This window comes from Desmodus rotundus, chromosome X (assembly GCF_022682495.2).
Source record: "Desmodus rotundus isolate HL8 chromosome X, HLdesRot8A.1, whole genome shotgun sequence".
Lineage (NCBI taxonomy): Eukaryota > Metazoa > Chordata > Mammalia > Chiroptera > Phyllostomidae > Desmodus > Desmodus rotundus.
This window is the reverse complement of record NC_071400.1, coordinates 26,626,812-26,648,688: the sequence shown is the minus strand read 5'-3', so window position 1 is coordinate 26,648,688 and position 21,877 is coordinate 26,626,812. Positions and strand designations below refer to the sequence as shown.

The window sequence follows — 21,877 nt, the reverse complement described above, 5'->3', positions numbered from 1 at the left end:
AATAAAATATTCACAATTAAGATCTATAAAATGGGAAATCTATGTATTACTTCACTTGAAAGGATACAGGCCAAGACATCATAATTCAACGAAGTGAGGTATTTCAGTGAATCTACTACAGGTGTTATTAAGTTATCATACTTCTGTATTTGTGACAAGATCTGGAAGACAGCAACACAGAATAGATGGTGTTAACTAATCAAAAGAGAACTACTGTGCTAACTAAATAATGGCAGAATTTTTCATTTTTCAAAAGTAGTTTCCTTCCATTTTGTATTTATATAAAACCTACTCTCCTATTGTTTCCTTAGAATATATTTTCTTGGACTACATTTTCCAATTAGGAAATAATTCCAGGGTATCTAAAACTTGAATTTTTGGAAATACGGAGGCTAGTCGAATGTGTTTTACAAATCTGTCTAATTATGAAAGTATTATATGCGAATCACAATGAAATGTTATTCAAATGTTTCTAACTGAAATTAAATGTATTAATGCTTCTATAAATCAAAATGTGATAAATAACATGTTACACTGTTTATAAAAGCAGCATTGTTACATATTATTAAAGTAGATCAATTTGTTAAATATATCATATGCTAAGTTTTGTTTTTAGAGTAACCATATAATGTTTCATTTGCAAAAGGTTTTCCCCCCTGAAACTATAAAACATTTTTAAAACTACATCTTTCCATTTCCACTAGTGCTAACAAAAACAAAAAACCCTTAAATAATATTAACCTCGAAACATACATAATCAAACAAAATGGTTGGATTGCTGTGGCTCAACTTCCCAATCTGTCTTCCAGAAGGCTTTACATTTTCCTTGGTTAGACGCCTGCAAGGGGAGAAAAAGGTGACATGGATCATCTTAAGTAATTTCCCTCACTGAGAGCTTTGTTACATCATGAAAAAAACAATTCCTTGCCAAATACCCAAAATGGATCCAGGTAAACAACTACATTTATCACAGCTTTTACTGCAGGACTTGGGCTATTTTCATTAGACATTCTCCTACAGGGTGTTAAGATTTTGTGTTAATGCTTAACAATTTGTAATATACACATTTCCATTTTCAGTAACAGTATGATAAACATTAAAACTCTAAGGTATTCTATAAGAACATAAAACTTACAGAGAATCATAATTATTTTAGATTAAGAAGGGCTATTTTTTATCAGTTTAGAGATTAAGGTATCCAATTTGGTATAATGCTATGAAATGCCTCACACCATCTGTCTCAGTGATCCTAACAGAGTAACAGCTGATAACTATATTCCTTAATACAGGAAGTTCTTTGGTTTTCATATTCAAAGTATAAAAAATTTTAAAACGTTAATTCTACTCCTTTCTTTAAGTCTTCCTCAGCTCAGTCTTCTTTTATTAACATTTCTGGAAATTTATTATCTATGAAATGTCTACCATTCAAAACAGTAATTATAGATCATCTAAATCTCTTCCAATGAATTATATAATAAATCTAGAAACCGGAAACCTGAAAAGCTTTTAAGAAGTAGTCTAGAATGAAAATATAATGAAGCAAATAATGAATTCGGTTAATAGTTCAAGGAATGTGACCATTCTGGAAGTGACAAACTTGACATAATTATCTCAAAAAGCTTCTTACGACAAAACTGACCATTCAATTAAAATCACTACATCATCAACTGCTTCCCTTTCCCATTCTTCTTGGTCGAGTTTCTTGGATCCCCACCCCCAGAAGAAACACCCATCAATTCCAAACTCTGGTTATACTGTTTCACCTTAAAACTTACCACTATCTGTCCTTACTTCTAACCCTACTATTTCAGGTGGCCCTCCTACTTGCTAAAACTAACCTTTATACTCTTTATCCCATTCCCTTCTGCCTCCAACACCCTAAAGGGAAAAAGAAAAATAGAAGGATACTTTCTTGATTATATCTTCCTGCAAGCTACCATGGTGACTGGCATATGGAACACAATCAATGAGTATTTGAAGAATAAATCATTAGATGCCCTATAGCAAGTCCATGTTTTAAGCAATAATCAAGACTTGTGAAATTCTGCAAATAATAAATTAATATATTCCATTCTCAACATAAAAAGTTCAATCAGTATCAAAATCATATTGTTCAAGCCTAGTGAAATAGTTATACCTTACAAATATAACAAAAATACAAGTACATTAAAAATTCTGTGCATATTCTGTGATGTTTTAATAATTCATTCATTCATATTAATGTCTTCTATGACAGGCAAAGTGCTAAGCACTAAGAAAAAAGGATGTATAACAGTTCCTGCTCTCATGCTCACTCGAGCTGGGAAACATAAATGGGCTCAGTACAGCTGGCAGGAAATGATGGTGAATTAAGGAGGAACAGGTCATGGAGGGTCTCTTACTTTACCATACCATAAAATGTAATATATAACATGGTGGCAATGGTTAGTCACCAAAGGAATTTTTTTCTTCCAATCCTCGCCCGAGGATATATTTACTGCTTTAAGAGAGAGAGAGGGAGAGAGGGAGGAGAACAACGATGCGAGAAGAAAATCATCGACTGACTGCCTCCTGCATTCACCCCAACAAGGGATCGAACCCACAACTATTTGATTGCCAGGGCAGTCACCAATGGATTTTTGAAGAAAGAATAATACAAGGTACTCTAATACTCCATATAAAAGAATTAAATTAATGGCAGTAGAGAGTAGAAGAGACAGATTGAAAAGATTTAATAATATTTAATATATATTAAATAATCCATATAAAGCTCTTAGTTCAGTGCCTGGCACACATAGCAATGGTTCCATAAATATTAGTTGTTGTTGTTAAACTAGAAAGTCTACCTGGGAAATTCTTTGTTTTTAATCTGGGGAATTCTTAAGACCAAAACTCTTCCAGAAGAACCAGTTCTAACACTGCTGCTTTCCATGCCATCCCTAACTTCCACAGGATGAAATAATTCACTCACTTCGCTACCTTCCCATAGAACTTTATACACACTGTATAAGAGCACCTATTAAACCAGACTGTGACTGCGCATACGCCTGTTTCCCCAGTAGACTGTGACCAGGAACACATTGGGCAAAGACAGTAATGTCACAAACTGAAATCTAGTTAAACTGGAGAATCCATTGGTTTTAATTAGAATAACCATACTACTGCATAAAGTGATAAAGAAATGATAATAAAATTCCTTGCAGAAAATACTTGCAATACACCAGTATATTTATTATCTAAACCAGTATTAATCTGAAGTATAAACTTTTCATAATTAAATTTCACACAGTTTACCAGGAAGTAAAAAACATCACTCTTGTATTTTTTTAATCTATACTTCATGTAATCTTATTTTTGAAGATTTTATTTATTTATTTTTAGAGAAAGGGGAAGGGAAGGAGAAAGAGAGGGTGAGAAACCTCGATGTGAGAGAGAAACACTGATCAGTTGCCTCTAGTACGCACCCTGACCTGGGACTGAACCCACAACCCAGACATGTGCCCTGATCAGGAATCAAAATGGTGACCTTGCGGTCTGTGGGCCAGTGCCCAACCAACTCTGCCACACTGGGCAGGGTTCTTGTACTTTTAATGACATGAAAGTAAAGCTCACAAATGAAAAAAATCGTGGAATTTTTCTAAAGTTGATGCCCTATAGAAATAGCTCTACATAATTCCATTAGATACTCCAAAAGGAAAAATGCTTTATTAAAAAACTTTCCAAAGAAATTACTAGAACTTGACTACCTTGTACAAGCCATTAAATATATTATTTAAATTACGCAAAGGACACAGTAGGCTGTCGTTTTTTAAAAATCCTATAATGTGATGCATTAAAAAGGATTTTTATTAGATTTCACAGCTGTGCAAAAAACAACTAATTTGGTAGTCAAAATGAGCTAAAAACCACAAAAATCAATAGTCATTCTATCTGCAGTATATAATCAGCTACACCATTAGGAAATACTCTTGGGAATCCTCAAAATTGAGGCTCAGACATAAGCTGGCTGAAAGGAAGTAAATTAGATCCAGATATACTTTAGATCAATATGAAGAAAATAAATTAAAACTTACTTCATGATATATTTGGCTCTGTCTATTGTTTGAGCTTTAACTTTTACTAAAAGTGGGTGACTGTTATAAGTTTCATTCTTCCATTGGCCATACAGACGATATCTTTAAAAAATGAGATGAAGAATTAGGAAAAGTTAAATGCTTAGAGGTTAACACAGTATAATAGTAGTTCAAAATTTTAAAAAAAATACATATTTACCTGTGCTGATATGGAAATGTTTTAAACATTCCCCATAATTCCTCAGACATACAAGCATTGCAGTCCATCAAAGAAAGAGATGGAAGTAGTACCTGGTCAGTAATGCTAAGCAAACAGCTAAGGATAACTTCCTAAGAAGAAGGGAGGAAAAATTATTTCAGTAAGAAATCCATATTAATCCCCCCCCCCGAATAAATTTGTCAGCCTTGGAAAAACTGCCATTCCTTGATCTCATAACACACTGTATCTAATTCCCCACACTATCACTGTCCTTTCCATAATGGCTATTTGTGTTTATCCATCTAAGTAAGCAAATGAAGTCAGGGAAGGAAAGAGGTAGGTAGAGAATGGGGGACTTTTATTATACCTATTCCTGCTTCAACATGGTAAAAACAGGAGGTTGTCAATCTTAAAGATAACTTGTATAAAATGCCAAAAGCCATTTCAGCATGTAAAGAATAAAACAAAACTGTTCACACAGGTGATGAAAGCTTATCCACAGTAAACTTTGTAGTATGCTGTACCTAGAACAAACATTAGACACATTGAATTTTCTAGTCTCTTACCGTTTTTTCTTTATCTTCCTGTTTGCTTCCATCAGACTGAAACTAAAATTTAAAAATAAACCATAAACATATGCAAAAAGGTTAAGATTATACTGTCACAATTTATTTCTAATTTGAAAAAAATTAACTTCCACATGGTTCTGAATTATTTCCTTGCTACTTACACACATGTAAGTTTTAAATATAGCTAGTATTACCAATTAACACTTAAACTTCATTTATACTTCTAACTTCTAAATCATTGGCAACATTCAAGAATTTTAAATATCAAATTTATCAGCCAATTCTTTTCTCAATGTCATTACAAACCAAAGCATCCTAAAATTAATCAAAGTATTTATTATAATATTGTAGCCACCACAAGTTAGTTAGAATTCATTTGCATTTTACATCAATTCAAGGATTTTCCCTCACAAAACAGATAAAATCTAACACTAAAGCCACTGCAAAAAATTAAACCCAAAGAAATTTAAAGCTATACTTTAATTCACTACTACTTAAGCCCTCACTGAGAAATAAGCCCAAAATATTAATGACATTGCTGACAAAGACAAAACAACTACCTAAATTGGACATACTGAAAAAACATGGCTTGGTTTTCTATCAATGATTTTCAGGTGGGCAGCTGAAGTTTGACAATGCTATCTATTCATTCAAAATGAAATAGTAATACATATGTGTCTATAGGCAGTAGGTGTGGGAGAGTGTGAAAAGGACAAATGAAGTACTGATTGATACTCAAGGACAATCTTAGAGTTCTGGATAGGATTTAGCACAGTAACGAATGAGGAAAGGGGAAAAGCCAATATGCGGCTAATGAGCATCCTATTTTCCTGGCAGATGCAGATATTCTGTGTATGTTTTCATGCTTAAGTGATTTAATGGGTATAACTAAAGGGAAGTGTAACTTCTGTGCAACATTTTCACCTAAGACTAATTCGGGGACTGCCATGTCACCTTGATGGGAAAAACACACAATCACATTTGTTTTAATAGGATAAAAAGCTATGGTTCCCTTTCACAGAAACAATTATTAAGTCAACATATACCCTAGTCAGCAATTAAGGAGTCAGGATATGCAGCACTGGCCTGGCAGAAAACAAACTAGATAGTTGCTTTTGTTTATTCTGGTTGTTGGGGGTGAGTAGTTCTGGTGGAATACTGGCTGTACACTGGGAGGCAGAAATAAGGTATGAAGTAATTAGAATAACTAGGTTTATAGTACATTACATGGGGGAGAAAGGCAGTTAAGCTACTCCTTACCTAGTATAGTATGATTCAAACAAAACTAATATAGCTACACATAGTTTTCTCTGTAGAAATAAGACATTAGTTACTAAGCTGTACCAATTCCCTTACAAGATAATTACATGAGTTTCTGATGTCTATACATCAGTTTTCTAGAGTTCATAAGCAAAAAAAAAAAACTAAGAAAGAAATATGGAGATAAAATGAAGCCATCCAGAACACTGATTATCAACCTTTTTCATATCATGGCACACATAAACTAATTACTAAAATTTTGTGGAATACCAAAAAAATTTTTGCCAATTTGACAAAAAGTAGAAATAACTGTGATTCATTCATGCCAGACAGCTATTGTTATGTTGGCTATTGTCGTTTTTAATTTGACAATCTAAGGGAACAGAGGTCAGTGTCCCTGACTAAATAGTCAGATACTGCAGGTTTTTAAAATCCTTGCAGCACAGCAGTTGAAAATCACTGATCTAGAAAAACAGAAAGAAACCTCTCTATCAAAGGCTAATGACACAAAGATGAACAACAACAACAAAAAAAATCAAGAGGTACATACCAGCAAAAGTAATTTTCTTTTATTTGGTAAGAAGATAAAGACACATTCCACCCCTCTGATGCTTTCTTTTCCTTTTAGTTAAATTTCCTTTTTAATTCAGAGTAAATATGAAATTCTCCATTCCCATAATATAATGCTAAATGTTTTACCAATTGGCCAGGCAAGCAGAAAATGGAAGGAATAAAGGGGGTAGAAAAAACAAAAGACATGCATGCATCCATTCATTCATTTACTATGTGCTGGACACTGGGAATTAAGATGAACAGGATGGAGCTCCTATCTTTGAGGAACTGGCAAAGGTAGCTTGTATCTTTGAGGATCTCTTCAAGATCAAACCTACACTTGCCAATGTACTGCTAGAAGTGAGTTTTTAAGTTTAAATAAAATTAAGTCCTCACAATTATGCCTAGACAGACCTTCAGTTACAAATGGCTTCAAGCAGGTTCCATTCTTGCCCTATAATGACGGAGCAGCTGATAGGGCAGCATAACAGCGTTGGGCACAAAGACAGTGTAGGTCCACTAAAAGGAGGCATTTGAAGAGTCAAGAAATAAAGGCTGGGAAAAGTTGTACATATAACTAGATAACTTACTTTTTATTACCAATGTTGTATATTTAGTACCTCTAAACCCATGACAATTTCAAAAGCTACTTTAGATATATTTTATCTCAGAAAAAAAAACTAAAATCTGTGACTAGATTGGAACCTTAAGCTGCATCTAAGTAAATTATGGCACTATTTTCGCCTTCCTTATTCTTCTCGTTCTTATTAACTACCATGTACTGAGTACACACCATGTGCCACGTACTAGGCTAATAACTTCACGTACATCTCTTAAAACTACCCTATGAGGAAAATCTTTTTGCTAGAAAGGATTCAAATAAGAGCCATCAAAGTAACAAACAAGAAATAGAACCTATTGATTAAAAGTTACAGGAACGTGAGTTTATCAAGCTTGGAGAAGAGAAAACCTTTCTATGATTTGGTTGAAAATGTTTTTATTTTACAATGAGAAGCTCTTTTTAAAATTTATTTATTTATTTATTTTTAAAGAGGGGAAGGGAGGGAGAAAGAAAGGGAAACATCGATGTGCAGTTGCCTCTTGCGCGCCCCCTACTGAGGACCTGGCCCCACAACCCAGGCATGTGCCCTACACTGGAAATTGAACTGGGGACACTTTGGTTCCCAGGCCAGCACTCAATCCACTGAGCCACACCAGCCAGGGCTCAATGAGAAACTCTTAAGACTTTACAAAACACTTAGAAACAACCAGTAAGTAACCTGAGGAAAAACCCTTCAGAGCAGAAGCCCAACAGGTAAGTATCTCTCAAAGGAATTGTGCTTAGAAGGGTGGAGGAGTCAAAGCCCAAAAGCAGTTGGATACCTACTTGGCTGGGCATGCCAGGTGGTACCTAAGCTGTTTGCCAGGCTAGGTACTAGGATCTCAGATGGGAAAGCAGAGATTCCCCAAAGAGGGCTACACTGAGCCTCACCGAGCTCATTCATTCCCGTGTATCATAGACTACAGAAAAGATTGAAAAGAGAACCCCATACTGAACTTGTAACTTGGGAGGAAGAGGACTGGTCACAAATAGGGTGGGGAGGGTGTGAGCATTCATTGACACTACCTCAGAAAGAAACAAGATGAAAAGAATGTTGTGGCTACTATAGGAATGTAAATAGCCACAAAAAAAAAAAAAAGAAAGAAGAAAAGCACATTAAAGACAAATAATTTTAGTCTGGGAGAAAGTAGAAAACAAAGGTTGTAGGCAGAGTCTCCATAAGTATCTATACACTCATATATAGTTACAGAAAAAAACTATTGGACTTCCAGTCAACATGGCAGCATACTCAGACATGGCTCACCTCTTTGCACAACCACATTAAAATTATGACTAAATTATAGAACAACCATTACTCAGAACCATCAGATATCAAGTTGAATGTAAGTATGACAACTATGGAATTAAAGAAACCACCTCCATCCAGACTGATTGGAGGGACACAATTGCAGAACCGGCTGATGCCACACCCACATGTGGTGGATAAAAGTTCGGGAGGGATATCTCAGCAGCAAGGACCCCAGCCCCACACCAGGCCCCCCAGCTCAAGGTTCCAGTGCCACGAAGATAAGTCTCCACAACTTCTGGCTGAAAAAAACAGTGAGGATTGAATCAGTGAAGGAAGCTGTTCCTCTTAATGAACCCACACACAGATTCACCTACTCAGACTCACTCCCTCTGAGCTCCAGCACCGGAGAAGGAGCTTGAAAGGCACCAGTGGCATACAGGGAGGAACTGAAGTGTCTGGCATCAAGGCGAGCAGAGGCCACTGTCCCTTTTCTAAACCCTCCCCACACAGAGCCCACAGGCTGGTGCCACATCTGAGACTCCATCTACCTGGCTAACACTGTTTGTCCCACCTTAGAGATCCCCAGAGACTCTGCCCACCCAACTCACTGGTTTCTTTTCCATATGAATGGCTGGGTCATGGCTTACTCGGCACAACTTCCTAAATCCTCTCAAACAAGGAACAGCTGGCCTCAGTGAGCCCCAGGCCCTGCAGTTGCAGCAGCCAGCCTAGATTCACAGCTTGGTATCACCTGGGAATGTCAGCCCAGTATAAGTAGCAGCCATCTCAGATTGCTTTATAGCTCAGGCAGGGTGCCCTGGGCAAAACACAGGTTGGGGCTGACCTTGGCCTGCACCACCAGGGAAACCTCAGGACCAGCACACCCAGTGGACAGCTACAGACCATGCTGCAGCACTGCTATCCTGTCCCTACACAGCTGATCCTCCATGGAGGGCAGAGGTTGGTGGTCAGTGGTCACAGTCAGTCCTTGCAACTGACTGACCTGGGTAAGTCCCTCCCATTGATCTGCCAACCGCAACCGAAGCTCAACTACAAGAGGAGGGTGTACTCAGCTGACATGAAGAGTGCACCTCAAGCATCCAGTTAGGGTGACAAGGGAGGCTGTGCCACTGGACCCTACAGGACACCTACTACATTAGGCCACACTACCAAGACAAGGAGTCAAAGCAGCTCTACTTAATACATATAAACAAATACAGGGAGGCTGCAAAAATGAGGAGACAAAGAAACATGGCCCAAAGGAAAAAACAGATCAAAATTCTAAAAAAAGAGCTAAACGAAATGGAGATATGCAATCTATCAGATGCAGAGCTCAAAACACTGGTCATAAGGATGCTCAAGGAACTTAGTGAAGCCTTCAGCGGCATGAAAAAAAGGTTGAGTCAGAAACAAAGGGTATGCTGAAATAAAGGGCACTTTACAGGGTAACAACAGTACAGTGGATAAAGCTGAGAATCAAATCAATGATTTGGAACATAAGAAAAAAATCAACCAATCAGCACAACAAGAAAAAATAATAATAATAATAAAAAAAAAAAAAACATGACAGTATAAGCAGCCTCTGGGACAACTTCAAGAGTTTAAACAGTCGTATCATAGGGGTTCCAGAATGAGAAGAAAAAGAGGAAGAAATTGGACCTCTATTTGAAAAAATAATGAAAGAAAACTTTCCTGATTTGGTGAAGGAAATAGACAGGCATGTCCAGGAAGAACACAGTCCCAAATAAGATGGATGCAAAGAAGCCCACTCCAAGACACATCATAATTTAAATGCCAAACATTAAAGATAAAAACAGACTCTCAAAAGTGGCAACAGAAAAGCAGAGAGTAACCTACAAAGGAGCTCCCATAAGACTATTAGCTGATTTCTCAGAATAAACTTTGCAGGCTGTAAAGGACTGGCAAGAAGTATTTAAAGTGATGAAAATCAAGGACCTACAACCTAGATTACTCTATCCAACAAAGTTATCATTTGGAATGGAAGGGCAGATAAAGTGCTTCCCAGACAAGGTAAAGCTAAACGACTCATCATCTCCAAGCCATTATTACCTAAAACATTAAAGGGAGTTATTTAAGAAAAAGAAGAAGACCAAAACCATGAACATTAAAAAGGCAACAAATTCACAACTATCAACAACTGAATCTAAAAAAAAAAAAAAAACTAAGGAAAGAGAACAGGTACAGAATCATAGGTATGGAGATCACATGGAGGGTTATCAGCTATCAGGGGGTAGGGGGAGAATGGGGGAAATAGTGCAGGGATTAATAAGCATAATTGGTAGGAACAAAATAGGCAGGGGTATGTTAAGAATAGCATGGGAAATGGAGAAGCCAAAGAACATACATGCGCAACCCATGGACATGAACTAAGGGGGGGATTGCTGGAGGGAAGGGGGTACCAGGCAGAGGGAAGCAAAGAGGGAAAAATTGGGACAACTATAATATCATAATCAATAAAATATACTTAAAAATAAATATCAAAAAAGAAAAACTATTAAGAATGAACTCAATAAAACAAGAAAAGCTTGGAAATGAGATACCTAGAATGAGATGAAAACAGATTGCAGTGGTAAACAAAATAGCAAAACCCCACTAAACAAATATAATTTGAAACAGCAAGGAATTTCAAGAATTAAAAATTTAGATAACTTATTTCTTCAATTTCAGGCATACTACATTTGTATTGGCAGTAGAGTATGGTAATTTTAAGCTTGGCTTCTGAAGCCAGATTTCCAGGATTGAAATCACAGCTCTGTCCCATACTCACCATGTGACTTGGGACAAGCTACTTCACCTAGAGCACAAAGGATTGGGTAAAGATTAAATGAGCTGATTCAAAAGTATGCAGAATAGGGCCAGGCACAGAATAGAAGCTCGATATTTGCTATCACTATGGTACACAACTTAACCCGTTAACACCAGCTGGATGAAAGAAAGCACCAAGGAATTCATCTTCAAATGCATAGGTGCTATGAAAAACATTTAAGTATGCCAAGTGACAATGTTAGTGTTCTGCAATTAAAAAAAATTAAAGATAACAAAATGTTTCATCATATACAGACATTATATATAGAGAGCCAGTCCCCTGCTTACAAATTCATGATACTTATAGCCAAAGAATGAATTTCAGACCAAGATATCTGAACAGTAAGATTTTTCAACTAAAAAGAATAGTATTCGTGGTTTAAACTAAGATGAGAGAGGCAATTTACACTGTGTCAAAGCATCTCCCCACAAGATACACAAATACATATTAACGACAAAGGGGAAAAGAGTAACCGTACAGTGGAGAAACACAGCTGTCATCACCTTAACCAAGTGATCAAAGTAAACATCACCAGTAATGAAACAAACTGACTTCACATGTTTTCCAACCCGACGCACTGGGAAAGACACAACCTGTTTTCTTTGAACAGGCACTAGTTGACATCACTCAACCTTTTCAGATTATAAGGATCAAGATAATGACACACTGTTATACTTCCTTTTTATGTGTTACATAATAAATGACATCTATAATAAACTACTTAGCAGATTCCTTCAGAGTCTCTTACACAAAGTAAACTTGTGAGTATAAAAAAATCAATCCACCAGCTAACATTAAAAGCCAAAACAAATATTTCAGATGTCAAAAGTTTAGTGCCCAACAGCTATTAAATTTTCTACAGTCATTATTGTCAAAAATTAAAATTAGAAGCAATCAAACACTAGAGAGAACTGTGTCTGTACTTGTAACAATGCCTGGATTCGTTTGGTTGCCTGGTTTTACAACTGAAAGGAAATTATGTACTTTTTTTCAGTGTCAACACCTTGGGTTAGGCAAGGACCTCTTAGGACACAAAGAGCAAACCATAAAAAAAAGTACTGCCAAACTGGAATTAACATTTTAAAATTTTGCTTTTCAAATGACCATTAACAAAACAAAAAGACAAATCAGACTGAGAAATAGTAATAAAAGACAAATAACCTCATTAAAACTGTCCAAAAGACTTGAACAGACATTTTGATGAAGATTACAAACGGAAAATTAAGACATGAAAAATGTTCAACATCTGAGAAACATAAAAGCACAACAAGTACACCTCCATTAGAATGATTAAAATTTTAAAAATTGACAACAGCAAGTGTTGATGAGGGTGTGAGGCAACTGGAAGTCACGCACACTGCTTCCAGGAATGCAAAATGGTCACACATGTTGAACAGTTTAGCAAAATATAAATATACACTCACCCATACACTCACTAGGTTTAGCAATCCCATTCCTGGTAAAACAAAAACATGTGACCCCCCCAAAAAAAACTTGTACAAGAATATTCATAGCAGCTTTATTTATAATAGCCCTCAACTAGAAACAATGTAAATGCCCATCAACTGGTGAATAAACTCTAGTTGTGTCTATATAATGAAATAATGCTTTGCAATAAAGAACTTCTGACACATGCAACAACTTGGATGAATCTGAAAAGCATTAAGTGGAAGAAACCAGACAGAAAACTCCAATTCCATTCATATGAAGTTCTAGAAAAAAGCAAAACTATAGTGACAGAAAGCGTATCAGTGGTTGCCAGGAACCAACAATAAAGGGAGGGAATTGACAGCAAAGAGGAAAGACGGAACTTTCTAGGGTGATGAAAATATACTATATCACAACTGTGATGGTGGATTCACAATTGTATACATTTGTCAAAACTTATCAAATTGTACACCTAAAACATGTGGTTTATTGTATGTAAATTTAACTCAAAGCTGATTTCAAAAACAAAAAAAAATACCATAAATGGTTACCTCTGAGGTAGTGACTAGAAGGTACTGACCGCTCTATTTCTTGATCTGGGTGGTGGTTACTTGGGTGTTTACTTTGGAAAATGTCATTGAGCTATACAATTATGACTTGTGTACTTTCTGTATTTATGTTTTATTTCAATATAAAGTTTATTTAAAAAATTAAAAGCAAATCCTTAACAGTCTGAGGTTCGAGGGACTTAATACAAATACTGGCAATGACTCAAAATAGAAGCCAAGAAAATAACTGAGAAGAAGAAAAGGGGAAATAATGCTGAGTTAACCACTAATTATAAGGGGATCCAAAAAGCATTCACTTGTCCAAAGCATATTTTCCTATGTGGGCACTTGACTAATAATCCAGCTAGATTTAAGATAGAGACATATATACATAAAAATATATAGATAGGATTATAGATATAATTATATCTATAATTGTATAGAGTACACATGTGTGCACACATAGATATAGATATAATTATACACATCTATGCATATAGATATTAGATATAATATAGATATTGGATATTATCAGATATCAGATATCCAATATCTATGTGTGCATATATATGTGTGTATGTATATGGTCTGTCCATAAAGTACCCAGCAATGTAATATAAAAAAGAGATATTTATCGAAGAAGATACAAGAAACACTGTACATAGGACAATAATGCCTCAGTCCCCTTCAAAGTAAGGACCTTGAAACCTCACACAGTTCTCTCCCAGCATCTCTTCCACTGTTCAAAACACTCTGCAAAATTCTTTGTTGGAATCGCCATCATCTGCCCAATCATATTTTCCTGAATCTCACCAAAGGTCTGAAATCTCTTCCCTTTCAAAGGTGATTTTAGTTTTGGACATATAAATGGACATTCCCCAAACTTTACTCAATATAACCTTTTCTTATATTAGAGTTCAGTTTTTGTTTTATTTCTAGAGATACACATAACACAAATAAACTTATTCCACAATTTTATTTTCTACTTGGAAGAAAAAAATCTTACTAACCTCCTTCATAAATGATTTGCCTATGCGAACCACTTTTGCAAATAAGATGGGATCGTGAGAAAGGTGAGGACCAAGGTAACAGAACATATTGAAGACATCTCTCCTCAAATCTTCAAAGCTCTCTGCTTGTTTTGGTGCTCTCTTATTTTGCAAAGCATTAACAGGTGAGCCTTTAGCACCTTTAGGAACGCCAACCCTATAAAAAGAAGCAAAATTTACATGTATAATATATAATACCCCATTTTTACTTAACACGATCATATTAAAACTTTTCTTGTTCATATTTGCTTTCTATATTCAATTGTGCCTAACTTTATTATACCAGCTAATTTAACTAGTAGAAAAAGACAAAAAGAATATTCACTTGAAAAACATCAGAGCTCAGAAAATGTTTCAAATTAACTGCATAAGAAAAAGAAATCAGAGAAATGCAGATTCTAAGTAACATTTAACATATATCATATGAATTTGTTTTTAGTTAAGCTCAGCCAGTATCAAGAAACTGGACATAGGAATGGGGAACAAAGAATGGACCTCAGAGACGCTGGGGATGAAACAAAAATATATGAATATAACAACACTGATTTAAGTCATTAAACATTTCTCAATCTGGGTTCCGCTACCTAGACTGAGCATGAGGTAGTTTGGTGGAAGGAAGGTGAGAAGCATAATGAAAGAGGGTTTCACACTGAAAAGGACAGCATACCCAGAGTTTTCACCTGCTGAGCAGGTGTCCCACTGTGAAGTCACAGGGGTCACTCCCTGAGAAGCCTTCATGGTCCACAACCCAGGTGGCACTGGAAGAAAGCAGCCAGCAACTACGCATGAACCACAGGGCTGGGGCATCTGAGGCAGGCTCTGATCTGTGATGCTGAAGTCAGAGCTGCTGCCAATACTTCTCTTAATTATCCTGAAAGTAGGCTGAGCTAGAAGACTGGTCAACACAGTAACTAGGGATAATGAAAGAGGTTTGCACTAGCAATTTCCAGAAGAGCAGCTTATTTTCTGGGAGAGGTAAGGCAAGAAGAGAAGCAAGGTCCTCACTCAGAACCACTCAACCAGACATAGAAGAAAATTACACTAAGTAAAAGCCTTAGGAATTTTCTGCCCCAAAAAGAGGAGGGGAAAGTCAAAAACAGAAGAATGGAGTCTTCACTCTCAAAGGCGCAAACCCAACCTAGAAGTCTAACCTATAGTTTTTAGACTACACTGCAGCGCACGTTCTCCAATACCTGGTCTAGACATTAGGATACAAATCGCTGATTAACACATATCAGACTGATGCACTCACTCTGAATAGTCCTTATCTTCTGATAAAACATACTAAAATATATGCATGGTTTGAGGAGACTAGATAAATATGCAGATTTTGTTGTAGTCCCAAACTATTTCTACCTCAATGATTAGTAAACCATACATTAACATACCTTCTGTAGAGAGGCTCAATAGTTATGTGAATGAGCTTGCAAATAGCAAGAGCTATTAGCTTATGTGAAGCAGCATAGTATGGAGGCATCTGATCCATAATGTTCTGTGCATGCTGCCAATCACCAATCTTTAATAAGGCTTCCAACAAACCAAGTTTTTGGTTGTCAGGTGGCTAAAAACAAACAATTACAGCAAAAAATACTCAGAATATGAACACCAATAAATCTTAATATCTTTTCACTTAAAAAAGAGAGCTAAACACACACAACAAAGTATGTCACCAACAGCTGCCATTCATGGAAAATGCAATGGTATATTCCTCAAAGTCTAATCAAGTTTTTAGCTATTAAAAAAAAAACCAACAGGATTTTCTTTTACACTTAGCAGAGGCAGTGTGACAGTGTACAGGCTTAGGATTATATTGAGTTGTACTTAATGTTTTATTGGGCCACAGGGAACCAGAATTCATTCATCTTTGAGAATCCCTTTAGGACTTGAGAGACATTAATACACATAGCACAAATATAGTCAATACATTTGTGGTTTACTTAGATACATTTTGAAATTTATATAAAAAAATATGGCAGCCTCTTTTGGGAAGGTACCAATTAAATTAAAAGCAAAACCACCTCTGCAAATTAGTATTCTGAAAACCATGTTTCACCAAAATCAAGAAATTATTCTTCTATAAGTTGATTATTACAAGTTAAATTTCATAATTATAAATCCAGAAAACAATGTTAATTTTACTAGAAAGAACTACATACCTTTTCTACTTTCTCGTCATCTTTTTCCTTTTCTTTCTCTCGCTCATCAATTTTTTCAGAAGACAATACAACCATCGTAAGTTTTCTAACAATTTGCTTAGCTTCCACAATTTCTCGTTTATGTTCATCCATAATGCAATTATCAGCTGGAAGAAGCTAAAAATGGTTCATTAAAATTTCATAAAATAGCTAATACTATTTGCATATACAAAAAGCAAACACTGTTTACTATCAATTGATAAAACTGTACATAAGAAGTCTACCCTATTCAGGACCATAATTTCCCTTCTAAATAAGTTTCTCTCCATTATGTTCTTAAAATCTGACACAGTTAAGTACCTAAATTTTGTATACCCTTTAAAATCTGGTATTAGTTTGAGTTTCATGTCTCCAGTCTGTTAGAGGCCTAAATTAATATAGCACTACAACAATGATGTTTACCATTGGATTTATTAGTTTATCCAAGAAAACGTGTATGTGTTCCATTAAAAATATTATAGATTTCCTCTTTAAAGGCCAAACTCCAAATTAAATAAAGTACTGCACATGGACCCAATTTGGGATAGCTGAGTTACTAAATTACATAAAGACATAAAGTTGATTTTCTCTAAATGAAAAACCTCAAGTAGAAAAATTATGAACTTGACATCTCACTTTTCGTTTTCTAGATATCTATTTGACTTAACTCACAAACTAGTTTCTAGTTTATTGCAAAAGAGAAAGTAATATGTGTACTGTTGACCCTCCATTATGAAAAAGGATCAAGTATGTCAAGTACAGCTATCTTGTATGAGAGGAAGACGGTTAATGTAGACATTTCATAAAATAACTCACACTAAGAAAAATATAGCCAAAGAACCATTACTTAGTAATTTCAGCTAGGCACTATAGTGAGTTATAAAAGAAATGTTCCTGCCTCTAGAAATGCATACTCTCTTTCAGTAGCTAAGTCCAAAGCAAAGTAAACTATCAGTAAACAATAAACAGAAATATAGTGAAATATTGAAATACATATTGTAGACTTCATCCCATTAGTCAAATAATGGGGAGGTGAAAGAAAAGTCACTTCAAACTGGTGCAAGGAGGTAAGCAAGACTTTCTCCCATTCTTTATGCTCCCCACTGGCAATCAAACCCATTTTTATTGCTTTACTTATCTGCCATAGGTCCTCATCTTTTACCTAGACTATTGTAATTGCCTCTAAAATCTCCCGTTATAATGGGTGAACTGTAAATTTCTTTATAGTTCTCTCAATTTCTAGTTTTGTGTATTTGAGAATATTTTTAGTTGTATATAAACTTACAACTATCACATCTTCCTAGTGAACACAACTTCATTATTATGACCAAAACAGACCACAAAGTCTATTTTGTCTAACAATCATAATTTCCCCGCTATAGTTTTCCCACCCTTTTACTTTCAAACTTTTTTTGTCCTTTAGAAGTCTCATGTAATCAATAAACTGGTTTTTAATCCTGTCTGGATATCTCTGTCACCTCAATGGGAACACTTAGTCTGCCTTCACTGATTGTTAAATTCAAACATATGAGTAAAAAATCAATCATCATCTTTGTATTTTCCATTTGTCCTGACAGTCTACACTATAATCTCATACCTATGTCTTCAAATTCTCCTGTTTTTCTGACCAGTTTTCCATGTTCTCAGTTTGTACTTCATTCCTCTACTTTAAATCTTGAATGGCTCTCTATTCCCAACAAGAAAAAAATCCAAACTCCTTACTATGGCACTTAAGGCCCTTCACAGTTTAGTCCCAACCTATTTCTCCATCCTCATCACCCCTACATCCCACCCTAGGCTCCAACTACTCTGAGCTTCCTGGTGATAATGAAGCCCTTTCAAACCTCCTGTCTTTATATTCAGTTAATTCTACCTATGAAGCTTCCCACCTTTAAGCATGGCCAGCACCTATTGATCATCAAACTCCCAGTTCAACATCACTAGTTTGAATGCCCCCAGAAAGAAAGGATCACTATCTAGTCTGAGGCCCCCCCACACACACACATACACACAGCACTATGTGAATACCTCCAATACAGTTCCTATTATACAATGCAAAATGTTTTCTCTCCCGGTAGACTATGGCTGTCTCCAAGGGAGAGATCGAGTTTTATTCACCTCTGGAACTACAGTATATAATGATAGGCAAGGAAGTTAGAAAGCGATCAAAGGCAGTGAAGATGATGTCAGCTTTGGACAGGTTTGTTTTAACTTCATAGATATCCTAATGCACAACCTCATAAAACAGACAGTTCTATACTACAAACATAGTTTTTTCAAACTAACAGGGCAAACTGTTGCTACCTTAAAGATCATCAATCACAATAACATACATACTCTTCTACATCTGGATCCAGCAATAAAAACACAATACTAGTCATTTATTACCCAGTAAAAACACAAGAAAAGCCATTTTTAAAAAATACGTGAAGATTTCCCCATTCTTCCTGAATGCCAAAAATTAACATTTTGGAGAGAAGGAAAAAAGTATCTAGGTAATCCCATATTTCCTATAATGTGTGTATAATAGAGAAGTCTAAACCCACATTGGTTAGACCTTGGCCCCTCCCCCCCACAAGATCTGCCTTGATAACAATTAAGAACTTTAACTTCATATCCAACGTTGAACTCTGTAAGGATGACAAAAGGTATTTGATTTCCATAATTTGTCAAAGAATTAAAGTCATTCACTTTATAAACACCAAGTAATAATGCATTAGGGCTTCAAAGTTAAGACTTGAGAGTCTATGACCAACCTTGGAGTGCTAGATAGCTGCCTACTCCTCTTCCCCACCCCTGGGACAGACAACCAAAGATTCTTAGCAGCCCACTTGACTTACATGTACATAGAGATCATCTAAATCAATAAGATTTACTTGCAGAAGCACTGCTGCAACTCTGTATAAAGATGAAGGAGTCTCTCCATTTGGTTCCTTGAAAAACAAAAGAAAAGTTTCTACTTAGTGTATAAAGTATAACTAAAATCATATCTTTTATCTACCAATATTTAAGAAAAATTAGATCAAATAACTTGCTCAACAATAATCAAGCTCTTCCTGAGCACACATAACATCTGAATTTAGGACAAAGATAATTATGTCAACATCCCTTTCACACTGAGACATCTTCTGATGATCACAAAGAAAGGAGTTTTGAAAATGGACACATTTTACAATGCATGCTAATATTTGAATAAATCTAAAACTTAAACACAATAGGGAGATTTTATACTGCCTAATATTTAGTTTGAATTTCTTTATATGTGTTTTCTTAACTTGCTTTTTTCAAATAGTTCTAGGTGGAAACACAGACAGACAAGACTGACAAACTTGCAAATGCAGAGCCATCTGTGTCTGCTTTACACATACTCCCTATTCTTTTATTTCTTAGGTTTTGTGCTAAGAATGTGTGTTTGTCAGCTGATTTCCCCTTCAAAATAGTGTCTACATATATTACACATGGATAAATCAACAGTTGATAGATAAATAGATAGATAGAAAAACAGACAGACAGACAGACAGACGAAGAGAGAGAATCGCCAATTCCAGGCCAGTCCATTGGACACTACAAGGAAACAGAAGGATCTTTGAATGCTATCAAAAAGACTTTTTCCTTAATTTTTACACTACTTGGGGTCAGATGAAAAGAAGAATGAAGTGAGAACACGTGGCAATTACTAAATGACCGAATGCAAATCAAAAGCAAACAGTGACTATACATTATGTTTTGCTTCTACTCAACACTGAAAATGAGATCTAAGTAAGGCTCCCCTACAATTGTGGGTAGGTGTTCTGCACATAACATGTGAAGCTAATCAAACTAATACATATCATATAAAGAAGGCACTGTTTCACTGTAAGTTTTAGGGCAGGAAAGTTTTCAACTTAACAGTTTCATTTTAATGTTTTTAAAGGGTTATCTGTTACAACACATTATCCCATAAAAACAAAAGATAACCGGGGTTTCAGGGCAAACTCACAAAAGCTAACTCCCTGACTTGAATCCACCAGGAATACTTTCAATATTTGCACATCTCTGTTTAAATGAGTCACCACCACAAGCCCGAACTACCAGGCCAAATGTATACTCCCGAGCTCTGACCCTCATATTGCTCCACACAATCTCTGTTCTGTACTAGCCCGCCTTTCCACATTCTTGAAAAATTTTCCACAGAACCCTCTGGAATTTATGATCCATTCTCAGCAAAACCCCCTACCTCTCCTCTAACTGTTCCCTCCACCTTCATGCTCAAAGGCAGCTTAGCACTCCCTAGAAATACCACACCCACTGCAACCCAGTCAAGTGGTGGCTGTTTGCCCCAGACCCGATACTACTAGGCCCAGAGGTGGGGAACGAGTCATCTTTACTTTTTAGAGTTGTTTTCAGATTATTCTCCCTCCACCCTCTCTCTAAAGCCCACCCAGCTCTTAATTTCCTATCACTTACAATCCCTCACAATTATTGTTTTCATTCCATTGTGGTGAAAGAATTTATTTTGTATAATTTCAATGTTTCAAATTCATTGAGATTTGTTTTGTGGTCTCTAAGAGGATCTAACCTAGATAATGTTCCATGTGCACTTGAGAAGAATTTGTAACCTATTATTGTTAGATGGAGTGTTCTCTCTATATATGTCTGTTTAAGTCCAGTTGGTTCATAACGTTGTTTAAGTGCTCTATTTGCTTACTGATCTTCTGTCTCGCTGTTCTATTAATGAGAGTGAGGTATGGAAATGTCCAATTATTTAGTAAAACTGTTTATTTCTCCCTTTGACTCTGTTAATGTTCTGAGGCTCTGTGTGGTGCACATGTGCTTATAAATGCTGTACCTTCTTGACAGGTTGACACTTTTATCAATATATAATATTCTGTTGTTAGAAACATATCTTATAGTCTATTTTGTCTGATATTAGAATAGCCCCAGCTCTCTCCTGGATACTATTTGCATGAGACATGTATTCCATACTTTTACTTTGAACATATTTGTATTGTTGGATCTAAAGTGAGTCTCTTAAAGATAGCATATAGTTGGATCTTGCTTTTTTTATACATTCTGCTGAACTGTGCCTTTTAATTAAAGTTTAATCAATCCACTTACACTTAAATTTACTGACAAGGAGGGACTTCTGCCATTTTGCTAAGTCTTCTAGGTGTCTTATGTTTTGTTCATTTCCTCTATTACTGCCTTCATTTGTGTTTGACTTTTTTAGTAGTTTATCATTTTGATTTCCTTCTCCTTGCCTTTTCTGTTTATTTTCTAGTTATTTTCTTAATGGTTACCTTAGATACTATTACAATTATAACTTTAAACCTATAATAACCTAGTTTTAATTAATAATGACTTAGTTTCAATAGTATACAAAAACTCTG

The 21,877-nt window shown here is 35.8% G+C and overlaps 1 protein-coding gene across 9 annotated transcripts in view; it reads right to left on the bottom strand.

The window, feature by feature from the left end:
- THOC2 (THO complex subunit 2) overlaps positions 1-21,877 on the bottom strand; it is a 116,923-nt gene that overhangs the window by 37,308 nt on the left and 57,738 nt on the right. For all 9 annotated transcript variants that reach the window (XM_053916991.2, XM_053916993.2, XM_053916996.2 and 6 more), the window contains exons 9-17: positions 19,349-19,441; positions 16,491-16,646; positions 15,723-15,895; positions 14,296-14,491; positions 4,818-4,859; positions 4,252-4,382; positions 4,053-4,154; positions 754-838; positions 68-161 (exon numbers count right to left, since the gene is read on the bottom strand). In XM_053916991.2, coding sequence (XP_053772966.1) covers positions 68-161; positions 754-838; positions 4,053-4,154; positions 4,252-4,382; positions 4,818-4,859; positions 14,296-14,491; positions 15,723-15,895; positions 16,491-16,646; positions 19,349-19,441 — 1,072 coding nt within the window. The remainder of the gene's footprint in view (positions 1-67; positions 162-753; positions 839-4,052; positions 4,155-4,251; positions 4,383-4,817; positions 4,860-14,295; positions 14,492-15,722; positions 15,896-16,490; positions 16,647-19,348; positions 19,442-21,877) is intronic.